The sequence below is a fragment of the Myotis lucifugus genome, unplaced genomic scaffold, assembly GCF_000147115.1.
Source record: "Myotis lucifugus unplaced genomic scaffold, Myoluc2.0 scaffold_166, whole genome shotgun sequence".
Lineage (NCBI taxonomy): Eukaryota > Metazoa > Chordata > Mammalia > Chiroptera > Vespertilionidae > Myotis > Myotis lucifugus.
Genome location: NW_005871214.1, coordinates 2,119,625 through 2,133,986, shown reverse-complemented (window position 1 = coordinate 2,133,986; position 14,362 = coordinate 2,119,625). Strand labels below are relative to the sequence as shown.

The 14,362-nt window shown below is 40.9% G+C and overlaps 1 protein-coding gene across 2 annotated transcripts in view; it reads left to right on the top strand.

The window, feature by feature from the left end:
• Positions 1-14,362, top strand: part of MNAT1 (MNAT1, CDK activating kinase assembly factor) — a 200,637-nt gene that overhangs the window by 84,591 nt on the left and 101,684 nt on the right. For both annotated transcript variants that reach the window (XM_023759913.1, XM_006096036.3), the window contains exons 4-5: positions 2,735-2,838; positions 11,494-11,634. In XM_023759913.1, coding sequence (XP_023615681.1) covers positions 2,735-2,838; positions 11,494-11,634 — 245 coding nt within the window. The remainder of the gene's footprint in view (positions 1-2,734; positions 2,839-11,493; positions 11,635-14,362) is intronic.

The window sequence follows — 14,362 nt, the reverse complement described above, 5'->3', positions numbered from 1 at the left end:
GGCAGAGGATGGTAGAGGTGGGAGGTGATATGAGTATGTCTCAGAAATATTAGTGTGGCAGAATTGTATATTATGGATGGGATTAGGATATAGGGTAAGATGCAAAGATCCTGGAGAAAGGAAGTTAGAGATTATTATAAATTATTCAAGGAGAAATTAGATCCTGGTTTGGTCATTTGTCAGAGTACCTTGAGAATAGGGCAATTTTCAAGAGACTTTGATGGTAGAATCTGTAGGATTTGGCAACTGTTGCTTGTAGAATGCAAAGGAGAATGGATTAGTTTAATGAAGTGTTAAGTTTTGACATTTTAGCTTGATAGCCCCATCATTAACAGATAAAGAATTTACAAGAAGGAACAAATTTGGAGGTAATTATGTGTTTGGTTTTCTAAAATGTACTTTGAGTTAGTGTCAACAATTCCTGGCATTTATTTGTTTGAAACTGGGAAGTGATGAGATTGCCCAAGGAACATAGAGGGAGGAAAGAATGCAAAAACCAGAATCATACAGATTAGAGACCAAGAAGAGCCAGAGATGAAAACATAAATGAGTACTTTGAGTAGTAGTAGGAAGATTAGAAGAATATATTAGCAACTTAAGAGAATGAAGTGCCTGAGGGAAAAAAAGTGATCAAATTATTAAGTAGGCATAGATGTTGAGGATGGTGGAGGTTGTGATTTGATGGGTTAGTGGATGGCTTGTTAAGTACAGGGAGTATGTTGTGAGTGGTTGGGAAAGGTCAACGGATCACAGTTGCCTTTGTGAAGGCCAATGCTAGTTTGGAGCCACCTTTTCTGTTTTGTGTTGGGGTCAAAATATGATTTATGGAGAATGCCCTACATTGCATCCTAGCTAGATTCCCTGGTTTACCACAATTATTACTTTTCTACTTTGTGGTAAAAAAGGTGGAAAGGTAGCCAGAGGGCTATTGTTTCTCATTTTCTCTCGTTTCTCCCAGAGTTATTAAATCCTATCTAATAAAAGGGTAATAGGCAAATTAACCATCACTCCGTCACAAATGGTGGCGCCCATAGCCACAAGATGGTGGCGCCCAGTCCTCTCAGCCCTGCTGAAGTCCCCCAGTCCCGGGGGGGGGGGAGGGGGCGGCGGCTGCTGAGAGTGGGCACCATGAGTGGCCTGGTGGAATGCTTGCTTTGTGGGCACCATGAGTGGCCTCTGGGCAGCAGGCCAGGAGCAGCTGGTGGTGAGGGCCTCTGGGCAGCAGGCCAGGAGCAGCTGGTGGTGGTGGTGGTGGGGAACACTTGCGTTCTGCGCCTGGTCGCGGAATGCCTTTGGCCAGGCCGGGCGCAGAATGCTTGCGTCATTGCAGGCTAGGCTGAGGGGACCCCCGCCCCCCGTGCACGAATTTCGTGCACCGGGCCTCTAGTTGTATATAATAGAATTGAGAATTGCTTTTATTTTTCTACATACCTAAATGAGCCTGAATTTTCAACATTGATTATGATAAATTGATGTTCTGAAGTGAGTTGGCCTTTTGAGGAAATAAAAAAATGGATGAATTGGTCTTTTGAGTATGTTTGATGGTCTTAATAAAATTGGTAGCCTTGTGTTGGGCCTCCAATATTACTTTTTAAATCTGATAGGACTCTATAATCCAAAAATCTAGAAACTATATGAGATGATTGTTAGTTAAAAGAAGGAGTGAGATGGGGAAGGAATTTATACGAACACAAAATATACTTAGGACAGATCAAACCTTTTTATAGGATAAACAGCAGGAAGCAGTGGTAAGTAATTGGAAAAGGGGTAGAAGAACTAATAATGGATGGAGAAAGATTACAAAGGAAGCCAAGGGAGATCTGAATTGAATTATGGAACAGGAGAGTCTTAATGATTTGGATCCTTCTTGACAGGCTGGTGCAAAAACACTAAGTGGTGAATATTGGGTGGTACTTTATTTATAATGTGAATTTATATATGCCAAAGAGGTGTTTTTCTTGTTCAGAGTATTATAGCAACCTTTTGATTTATATATGTAAACTTAGAAGGGAGCAAAGGCATTTATAATTCAAATTATTTTGAGTTGGAATTTTAAACAGGCAGGTCTAATTCACAGAAAATTTATCAACTATAGTAACATGTCTCAGCAGCTTCTCTTACCAAATTATTTCAGTCTTAAGTTTTGGTGCCAGTTTATCCTTTACCTTTTCTATTAAGTTTCAACTCCTGTTTATTTCATATTTTTCCAGATCTAGACTAGATGGAAAATAATTCAAGCTTGTGACTCGCCATGTTGGAGACCACTAGAATGTCAATAAAACCTGTTTTTAAAAAATATAAATTATATATAAGTATATAACTTTTAAAATCCTTTTGGATAATTTTTTTTGTTTTGTTTCCAGAGCACAGCTTCTTTTGACTATTGACTCTGACCAGTATAGTAGATTCCAGAATTATTTTTTTTTATTTAAAAATTTTAAGCATTATTTTATATGCTTTTAAAGTTAGAGTGGGGACTATAAAAATCAAATTTAATATGATTATGGCACATACATATTTTGTGATAGTCTGACACTTCCCTTATATTTGGCTCAGAAAACATAATTGCTGAACTAGAGCTAGTCTCTAAAATAGATAGTAGGTAAAAGGATATAAATAGAGCTATAAGGAATGATAACCTGATTGAATTAAGTTACTGTGATGAAAATTTGGTTTTTACATATGCAAGATTTATACTAAAACTATATTTCATGTTGTTTCCTTTCTGTTGTAGTTTTCAACTTAACCAACAATGTGGATTTGGACAACACCAAAAAGAAAATGGAGATATACCAAAAGGAAAACAAAGATGTCATTCAGAAAAATAAATTAAAGCTGGTTAGTTGCTAAGTATTTTCTTGTTCTTTTATTTTAGAAATGAATGCTTCTACATGATCTTTAAAAAAACTATCATTCTCTAAAAGTAATATTTGCAAAGAATGTAGCTGAAATTTAGACCAGAAGTACTAATAAATTTATATCTATATCTATAATAATAAAAGTGTAATATGCTAATTAGACCAGATGTTCTTCTGGACCTCCTTCTGGACTACCTTCTGGAGGAAGCCAGGGCTGCGAAGGCCGAGGCAAGCTGTGGTGGCTGCAAGGGCTGAGCCCTTGCATGAATTTTATGCATTGGGCCTCTAGTAAGCATATACCAGTAAGTAGGAGGCACACATTACTGTAGCAAAAACAGTTTTGGTGGGATTATTAAAATATATTCTTTAATGTTAAAAGAATTGCATGCATGCAGAGATTTAATTGTCTAGCTTATACAGTTTAGTACAACTTGGCTTTCTAGTTTTGGTGTAAAGTAGAGTTAATTATTTTTGAGGTACTTAATTAGGAATTTGTAATCATCGGTAAAACTGGTACAAGTATATTCAGATCACATAGTTTGTATTTTTATCTTGAGTTTAGAGGATTTCCTCCGTATAGTCTAAGAGTGTTTCATTTAGGCACTTCTTTTCCTGCAGTGAAGCTCTCAAGGAATTAACCCTACATTCTCATTCCATTCATAGCCAGCTTGGCCTCTTTAAAAAGGTGAGAGTATCATTGTGCCATAAAGTTCACTCACTGTCTTTGCCCAGTAGTCTCTTTTGGGTGCATCAGAAGATACATACAAAATAGGTATGCCTAGGTAACTTGTTGTATTAGCCCTATTTAACTCAATAGTGGAAGGCTGTTCCTTTCAAGTGAGTGCATTTTTATTCATAGTTTTAAACTAGGAAATAATACTGAGAGTTGCAATGAAAGAATAATCTAATTTTCGGCTGGTTATATTATTTTAAAGTAGGAATTTCTAATATCTGGAAACTTTATAATGATAAGTTATTGAATAAAACAAATGCTTTATGTCCTTCATGTTACAGTGAGATTATTTGGACTGTTTCTGTTCTTGATATTAATTTTTAACATCTGGATATGTTATAATTGGTCAGTAATTTGTTATAACTTATTAATTGATAATTATAATTTATTAATTCTGATACTTACCTGGGTATTTGGTATTGGGATAAACATACATAGGACCATGCTTTTAAAGATGGTGCTAGTTAACATATATAAGTAATTATGATATCATTGGCTAGAGCCCTCAAGTGGTCCCTGGGGCATGGACTAACTTACATGGCTAATGTCATTTTACTAAACCGAGGTAGCAACTTGCCTTTCATGTTTCTGTGAATGCTGAAGTCTCACTGTTCCAGAAGCAACGGAGTTGTATCAAAGAAGAAAAGAAAAAAAGCAATCTCTTGCATGATTAGGCTCATAAAAGGACCCATTTCTGTCATAGAGAAACTATTACTAAGTTGTCTGCTAAGGAGATCTTACTTGTTTCATGGAGCTGTTACCTAACATCAATCAATGTGAGCATGAGAAACTGAATAAAGGTGTTTTAATCTTGAAATAGAGTCTTAGTGAAGATTAACTTAATTTTTACTTTTACTTTTCTGGATTCTCATGAGCAGGAGAGATTGCAGTGTTAGAATGTCTATCAATTTAGTACAAGAATATTTAGTTCAATAAACATTTGTTCAATATCTCCTAAGGATATATTGTACAAAGATGAATAACAACCCTGTTTTCTAGGGATCAGGTAATTTCAATATAATGTTATAAGCACATGGATACCTTACCCATTCTGGAAAAATTGGGAAAGGTATTCCAGGCAAGGTCATGTTTGTGAAGCCTTGAAGGACAAGTAGAATTTAGCAAGATGAAGAAAATGGGACAAGGGCGAGGGTAGGGAGGCTGCCACAAGAAAGTTCCAGGCAGAAGGAAATCATGAGCAAAGGCAAAGAAAGGATGGATAATCATAAAGAGTTCTAGGAGTTGTCCATAGTTCTGTATTGCTGAGAGAGAGAGAGAGAGAGAGAGAGAGAGAGAGAGAGAGAGAGAGAGAGAGAGAAATGAAGTTGGAGGTGAACCTTTTTTTCAAATGAAAGCTTGCTCAGCATACTGTGGTTGAAATGATAATGCAGGAGGGATAGGCTGGATTCTCATCTGCTGGGTCTCTGCTGTAGTCTATCTTATGGCATTTTATTAGGGAATTCCCAGGATTCCTTAGATTACTGTTATAAGAACCTATTGATGATTGTCATTGAAGGGTTTTTAGCAAGGTGATAATAAGGTATTGTCCTTATTAGAATAGGTTTAGTAGTTTTGTGGAGGTTGAATTTGAGAGAATTAAGCCTGGAGTTCAGGAAGTTATTGAAGTCGTTAGGTGAGTTCAGAGGTCACTTAAACAGCAATTGTGAAGTGAGGATGAATTAAAGAAATGTTTTGAGTTTAAAATAGCAAATTCTACTGATGGATTGAAGTGGGCGGTGAATGCAAGGAAAATTGATTGGGTAAGGCAGCACTAATAGGAGGAACACAGAGACTTTTAGTCTTTTAACTTGCTTCCCTTCTCTTAGTCTAATACCTTCTTCATTGTCTGCCTCCTCTGCCCCCATGTTTGATTTTTACTGATGGTTATTTTCCCAGTTATTCAATCAGCTAGCTAGCCAACCAATATTTATTGAGGCCTACTATGCACTAAATAACTCATATATTCTATTGCAGTGAGAAAATAGAGTCCACCAGTTCCTCATTACCAAAGCTGATAAACTCGTTATTGGTCTGAATCTCATTTGGCCTGTAACCAGTGTTTGTTGCAGACTTCTTCCTTGGTGTTGAAACTTTTCCTTAACTTTTCTGGGGCTTCTAGTCATCTTTCTAAACTCTCCTCCTTATCCTACTGTTCTCACCTTTCTCTTTCATCCTCTTCATAGACTTCTCTTTTCTTCCTGTCTCTTAAACACAGGTTCCTCTTAGTGCTTCTCTTTATGGTTACTCTTTACATTGATTACTCTGAAATGTTTCTGCAGTCCATTAGTTTTCTCCTGAGCTCCTAGGATTATATTATGTAATATGCTCATATATCTGTAAATGGTTAATAGACATTTCTTTTTGGTTGTATTCTGGGCAGTTGTAATCCAGCATTCCAGAACTGAACATTTTAATCTTCACAGTCACTTATTTCTCCTATTATGTCCTTTATCCAGTTGTTCAAGGCATATCTGCTCAGTTTTCATGTACTGTTGGTCTCTCCTTATTATTTTTCTTTTTAAAAAAAAAATCTTTTTATTGAGTTCAAAGAGGAAGGGAGAGGGAGAAAGAGAGAGAAACATTAATGAGGAGAGAGAATCACTGATCAACTGCCTCCTGTACACCCCACACTGTGGATGGAGTCTGCAACCCAGGCATGTGCCCTGACCGGGAACTGAACCTGGGACCTCCTGGTTCATAGTTCACCGCTCAACTACTGAGCCACACCGGCTGGGCTCTCCTTATCATTTTTCAAACCTGGTTCCCCTTCTGATTCTGTTATTATTTAGGGCCCTCATAATTTCTTATCTGGGTTATTGATGTTTTTCTAATTAGTCTTCCTGTCTTTAGTTTTGAACCCCATTGATCGGTATCTACTTCCAGTCATCTTTCTAAATTTGTTCAAATTTCCTTAATTCTTGCCACTTGCCTTAGTGTGGCACAAATTCCCTTAGTATGGTATGATAGACCTTTCATGTTCTGCTCTCTGCTTGGCTGTCTAGCTTTATTTAGAACTTTTCCCATCCCCACAATTCATAACAGGCAAATATTTCATCTTTATTCATGTCTTTGTAGCCTTGTTTTTCTGTCTAAATGGCCATTCCACTCTCTAATGGGGGTAAATACCTACTGTTTGAAGTCTTATCTCATCTTACATATAATAGTTTTTTAGGACTGCTGTAACAAATTACCACAAACTGGGTGGCTTATAGCAACAGGAATTTATTCTCCCTCACAATTTAGGTGGCTAAAAGTCTGGAATGAAGGTGTCATCAGGGCCATGTTCTCTCTGAAACCTTAGGGAAGTATCCTTTTTTGCCTCTTCTAGCTTCTGGTGGTTGCCAGCAACCTTTGGCACCACTCTGATCTCTTCCTCTGTCTTCCCATGACCTTCTCTCCTGCATGTATGTGTCCAGATTTCTAGTTGACCTTAACTTGTTTACATCTGCAGTGACCCTGTGTTGATATAAGATCACATTTGCAGGTACCAGGGGTAAGGCTTCAATGTAAGGGAACCCTAGTGCACTGTTGGTGAGAATGCAGATTGGTGCAACCACTATGGAAAATAGTGAGAGGTTTCCTCAAAAAGCTAAAAATGGAACTACCTTATGACCCAGTGATTCCACTTCTGGGAATATATTTTAAGAAACCTGAAACACTAATTTGAAAGAATATATGCACCCCTGTGTTCATTAAATCATTAATTACAATAGCCAAGATATGGAAGCAACCCAGTTGCCCAGCAGTAGATGAGTGAATAAAAGAGCTGTTGTACATATACACAATGGAATACTATTTTGCCATAAAAAGGAATGAAAACTTTTTTTGCGACAGCATAGATGGACCTAGAGGGTGTTATACTTAGTGAAATGAGTCAGAGAAAGACAAATACCATATGGTTTCACTTATATGTGGAATCTAAAGGACAAAATAAACAAACAAGAAATCATGATTTCAGTAGTAGGAATTGTCAGAGGGAGTTTTCAGCTTTTTTCCTGGGAAAAAATTAAGATGTTGAACCTCAAAGTGATTGAAATTTGGTGCAGGGGAACCCTTAAATATGGATGCTTCTCTTCTTAATTTTCCTGGGCCTCTCTAAACTCTCTGATTTATATAGTGGGGGTGAGCCTGGGATGCTTTTTTGGAATTCCCATTGAACCACTGGACTCATTCTTGTTGTAATTACTCTCCGCACCATTTCTAATCTACTCCTGAGGTGCTTTCACACAGTATATTTCTGTGACTTTTTTGATCTGCCCAAAGCCTGCAGCACTCTAAAAGGCCATTTAAAAAGCAAGGGAGGAAGATACACAAATGGCTCAGGAGAGAGGCCACCTGCCTTTCAGAAGTCCCAGAAGTATAAAATTTCAGCTAGTCTTTTGAAATGCTTGTCCTGGCAGGACCCGGTGACTAGAGTGAGGTATTTGAAGAAGATGGCTTGATTTCCACTGTGAGACACTATGAAAAAAAAAAGATATTTAAAATGTGGGGAAAAAAAAGACTTCAATGTGTATTTTTGTTGAGACACATTAAACTTGGGACACATTAAACCCACAACACTCTATGAAATCTTTTCTGACTCTACTTGTCCTCCATCATCACAAAGAGAATTTACCACTCTATCAATTCTGTTCCCACTGTAGCCTGGGTATATTTCTCTAACAATTGTCATACTTAATTACTTATATGTCACTGCTTTATTATGAAGCTCATCTTTTTCTGCTTATGGGCCTCCAAATCAAGTAGTTCACTTTCCCAGCCCTTATACCTCAGTCCCTAACCCTAACTTTTTATATTTATTCCGATTAGTCCCCTAGATCAAGTTTGATTCTCTTCTCCACTGGGGGTCTGAGTTAGAGTAGCACCTCAGTACTAAAGGAGGAAACCTTTGAAAAATTATAGGGAGAGGTGCTAATAGTGATCAATTTAATGTAAGGGGAATGGTGGGATGGGGAGAGGGATTAAATAAAGATAACTCCGAGATTTCAGCTTGAGTTGACTGAAATATAGGTATACATTTATTAGAAACTAGAGGCCTGGTGCACAAAATTGGTGCACGGGTAGGGTCCCTAGGCCTGGCTGGTGATCAGGGCCAATCTGGGCTTTCTGGCTGCCTGCCAGGCCCTTCCTTCCCCAGCTGCCTGCTGCCCTCCAGGGCCTTCCTTCGTTCCGTGTTGCCCCCAGGTGGGCAGTGCACATCATAGTGAGCGATCAAATTCCTGGTCAGTCGAACTCCCGAGGGGACACTTTGCATATTAGCCTTTTATATATATAGATAAGGAATATAGGGGGATGATCAGCTTTGAGAAACCAGATGCTAAACTTAATTTTAGATGTACTGAGTTTGAATCTTTTTCCATGAGAATTTTGTGGGTTTTTTGGGGGGAAGTTTATCTAATGTATGAAATAAAAATATCTAATAATGTTTTTTTAAAAAAATATATTTTATTGATTTTTTACAGAGAAGAAGGGAGAGGGATAGAGAGTTAGAAACATAGATGAGAGAGAACCATCGATCAGCTGCCTCCTGCACGCCCCCTACTGGGGATGTGCCTGCAACCAAGGTACATGCCCTTGACCAGAATCGAACCTGGGACCCTTTAGTGTGCAGGCCGACGCTCTATCCACTGAGCCAAACCGGTTAGGGCAATGTTTTAAATATTATCAATATATTAAAAAGCCTAAGCGACCGTCCAACCATCCGACTGGTAGCATGATGCGCAATGACTACCAGTGGACAGACCTCAATGAAGGAGCTGCTGAGCTGCAGTAACTTGGCAGCTGCGGTTCTTGGATAACGCACCCGGAACCAGAGAGGAGGGAGCCCGATTCCGGGGTGCGTCACCCGAGAACCACCCTCTTGCAATCTGGGACCCCTCGGGGGATGTCGGAGAGCTGGTTTCAGCCCGATCCCCACAGGCCAGGCCGAGGGGCATGCACCGGGTCTCTAGTTTTACATAAAAGTATACTTTCATCTGAAGTCTCTGTTAATTTCAGTATTATGTTGGTGGTCCCAAAACCTATTATGCTCTCTCCCCCACATTCTATATAGTGTGGCTCAATGGTTGAGCATCAACCTATGAACCAGGAGGTGAAAGTTTGATTCCCAATTAGGGCACATGCCTGGGTTGTGGGCTCAATCTCCAATGGGGGGCTTTCAGGAGGCAGCGATCAATGATTCTCTCTCAAGATTGATGTTTCTATCTCTCCCTCTCCCAAATCAATAAAAATATATTTAAAACACACACACAACAAAACAAAATAAAAAACACTACAACGTTTTAAAGAGCAAGAGTCAAGTTTTTAAAATAAAGCCAATCAGATTTGTACTGTATTTTTTATTTATAAGACTTAAAGAGCAAAGACTTGATGTAATACTGCATTTAAGTATGAGCTAGGGTTGGAATAGATTTCAGAGCCTGCCAGTAATTAATATTTCTGAAGAACATTGTAAAAGGTGAATGAGTAGACCTGAAGCTAATTCTGTGTACATATTGGCTTTGAAATTAGAATTTTTCAGTCCATAAAGAGGGCTCTTGACATTTACATGCCTGTATTAGAAAATAAATTCATTTAAAAAAAAACTTAATGAATGGTTTTTTAGAATTCTAGCATCAAAAAGTCTTTTTTTAGCTTGGGAAAAACAAGCTAAGTGCTGTGAAAAGTTTTCATTATCTTTTATGTTTGAGAAATTATTGCTATTAAATAAGCTAATCTTTTAAATAGAATATATCAGTCCATAGTTCTATATAGAGATTGTCTGTTTGTTGTTGTATTTCTTATTTTGTTTTGTTTTCCTTGTTAAATCCCGTAAAATGAATGCTTGAAACTGTCTTTAATCATTATAAATAAACTAGGGGCCCAGTCCATGAATTCATGCACCTTGAAAGGAACTGTGTGGGCTATGAGGCTGCAGTGGGCACAGGGGCGGGTCTCTTCCCATCCTCTGTGCCCCCGCCCAGTCCCTCCTGCCGTTGCCCCTGATTCCCTGTCTGCCAGCAGCCCTGTTCCCGCCGTTGCCACTCCCATGTGCTGACGCCACTGGCCCTGATCGCACCCGCTGACGGCGTGGAGCAATTGGGGCCAGTGCCAGCAGCAGGTGGGAGCAGGGCCGGTGCCATCAGTGGGTGTGAGCAGCAGCTGCTGCCCCGATTGACCCTCAGGAGCAGGGGGAGGTGGAGAAGCCCTCAGGGGTGATCGGGGTGGCAGCTGCTGTTCGCACCCATTGATGGCGCCAAGCGGTCAGGACTGGTGCCGGGTGCCGGCAGTGGGTGTAAGTGGTGGCTTCAGCGCCAGCTGCGGGTGTGAGCAGGGCTGGTGCCAGCAGCAGGTGCAAGCACCGGGCGGGACCACAGTGTGCAGGAGCAAAGAATTTTTAGTAACCACCAGAGGCTTGCTCTGAAGACAGTGACTGGCGCCCCGACTTGGTCTGGCGCCCCCACTCACCTGCTCCACCATCCTGCTGTGGCCGACACCTGCCATGTTCCGTGCTCTGTTGCCTGTTGCCGACGTCCGTCATATTCTGCGCACGCCCCCTGGTGGTCAGCGCACATCATAGCGACCGGTTGTTAGGTTGTTCAACCATTCGGTCTATTGGCATATTAGCCTTTTATTATATGAGATTAACCCATTATTAAGCACAGTTCCTGCAATTCTGCAACTTGCCTCGATGTACTTTGTTTAGGTGTTTGTTTAGTGCTAGATGTCTTTCTCTTTAATAGTAATATATCCATATGAAATAAAATGAATTTTAGTTCCTTCAAAGTGTAATTGCTGCACTATTAAACAATAAGTGGCTATTTTGTTTTATGCTTCCAAAAAAGAAAAAAATCAGAATGTGGTATAGGATCAATGTTGGTTACTAAGTTTATTCTATACCATATATAAATCTTTCTGTTTTAGACACGGGAACAGGAGGAATTGGAAGAAGCTTTAGAGGTAGAACGACAGGAAAATGAACAAAAAAGACTGTTTATACAAAAAGAAGAACAACTACAGCAAATTCTAAAAAGGAAGAATAAGCAGGCTCTTTTAGATGAACTGGTATGTATTAATGCTAATTACAATAAAAAATCACTCCTCGGGGTTTGTGTTTCTTATTTATTATGCTGGATAATGACATTTTAATGGCATTTCTGCAGTTTGTGCTGGTGTATTAAACTTTGATTCCTTTATTGAAAAAATATTTTTTACAATACCCATTTTATTTCAGAAGCGAGAGTAATATAACTGACATAATCCAATGTTCGGTTAATAGATTGTTTACATGTTTCTAAGCTTACTGTCTAAAACACATTGTTTTCCAAGCATTTTTTTTCCTGATTAATATTGGTTTTCTAATAACTGGTTCATTTTAAATTGTTTCAGCTCTGGGCTGAAGTTTGCAGTGATTCTGGTTACTCTGTGAGAACTATATTTCATATTTTTGTGTGGAAAAGAATGAGAAGAAATGGTGATGTTTTGCAAGTTATTGGTGTTTTCCTGCAATTAGCCCCTCTAGTTGTTGACATCTATAATAATAAAAGCCTAATATGCTATTTAGACCTTCTAGACGAAGCCGGGGCTGCGAGGGCCGAGCCCCTGGCACGAATTTTGTGCATCGGGCCTCTAGTTGGTAGATAACAACCATAATAATAACTAAATTTTATGAACTGTTTCATAGATTTCATATATTATTTGATGCTTTTAACCTAGTAATATTGGTAAACTCACAACTAGAAAGTCATCCTCTCCAGGGATGTCTTTTGTATTCTTCCCTTTCTCTTTTTGTCCACATAATTTTCATGAGGTCCTCAGTATAGCTGATATACTGCTTATTATTCTATGATTGGGTAAATGTGTATGTGTATATTTTCTACTGTGCTTTTTTGCCCGAAAGCACTTAAGCCAGCTAACCAGGAATAAAAAGAAAAAGCAAGATTATTTAAATTAGAGAGATAGGTGAGAAAGTAAAGGAAAAGTAAGGATAAGGACATTAATGAGATTTAGACAGAAAATGCTTATCATAAACCCTATGTATTTTGTCTCAGTGCAGTGTAAATTGGTTCTAAAAGTAAGGACAGCAGCATATTAATAGAATATGTGCCCTAGCTGGTTTGGCCCAGTGGATGGGGCACCAGCCTGTGGACTGAAGGGTCCCAGGTTTGATTCCAGTCAAAAGCACATGCCTGGGTTTTGGGCTCGGTCCCTGGTAGGGAGCATGCAGGAGGCAGCTGATCAATGATTCTATCTCATCATTGATGTTTCTTTCTATCTCTCCCTTTCCCTTCCTCTCTGAAATCAATTAAAAATAAAAAATATATATATATATATCTACACTAATAAAAGAGAAACATGGTAATTAGTGTATGACCGCTACCCTTCCCATTGGAAACATGGTAATTAGTGTATGACCGCTACCCTTCCCATTGGCTAATCAGCATATCCTTATGCAAATTAACTGTCAGCCAAGATGGTGGCCGGCAGCCATGCACTGAAGCGAACAGGGAGACTTGCTTGCTCCAGTGATGGCAGACTCCAACGTTCCCCGCCTAACTTGCCGGCCTCTCAGCTGCAACTCTAAGCAACTATGTACTATGTTGCAAATATAGAAGCTAAACAAAACCCCAGAAACCGGCTTTCAGTCAGCCAGGCTTCAGCCAGCCGGACCGCAACATTGTATCGATGTTTTCAGCAGTGAGGCCTCAGAGCTAAAGCTGGCCCAGAATAAAAAAAAAAAGAAAAAAAGGAGCGGTTGGGAGCTTCAGTCACCCGCCACCCAGAAAACAGCCCTCAGCCCCTCACCCAGACTGGCCAGGCACCCCAGTGGGGACCTCCACCCTGATCCAGGACACCCTTCAGGGCAAACCAGCCAGCCCCTACCCGTGCACCAGGCCTCTATTCTATATACTAAAAGGGTAATATGCCTCCCGGCACCGGGATCAGCGGAGCAGCGAGGCTCCCGGCACCGGGATCAGCGTGACAGGGGGCAGCGCCCAAACCCCCTGATCGCCCTGTGTGGAACGATGGAACTCCCATTTTTTGTCTCAGTGCAGTATAAATTGGTTCTAAAAGTAAGGACAGGCTGAGGGCTGTTTTCTGTGTGTGACAGGGGGCGGGGCCACAACCTCCCTATCCGCTCTGCTCTGTTCCTGACAGGGGAAGGCGCCCCAATCCCATGATCAGCCCTGCTCTGTGCCTGATAGGGGGGAGCTCCCCAACCCCCTGATCGCCCTGCGGCTCTGTGTTTGACAGGGTGCGGCGCACCAACTCCCTGATTGGCCCTGCTCTGTGTGTGACAGGGTGCGGTGCCCCAACCCCCCCCACGGGCCTTGCTCTGTGTGTGACAGGGTAGAGCCATTACCTCTCCATCGGCCCTGCCCTGAGTGTGACAGTGGTGGCGCCCCAACACCCTGATCGGCCCTGTTCTGTGGGTGATAGAGGGTGGCGCTCCAACCCCCCTCCATGGGCCTTGCTCTGTGTGTGACAAGGTAGAGCCATAACCTCCCCATTGGCCCTGCCCTGAGTGTGACGGTGCAGTGCCCCAACCCCCTGATCCGCCCTGCTCTGTGTGTGACGGGGCGGTGCCCCAACTCCCCTATCGGCCCTACTCTGTGAGTGACAGAGGGGAGCTCCTCAACCCCCTGGTGGGCCCTGCTCTGTGCGTGACGGGGTGGCGCCGCCACCTCCCCATCGACCCTGCCTTGAGTGTGACAGGGGGCGGTGCCCCAACCCCCCAATCGGCCCTACCCTGAGCGTGACTGAGGGTGGCATCGCAACCTCCCGATCCGCC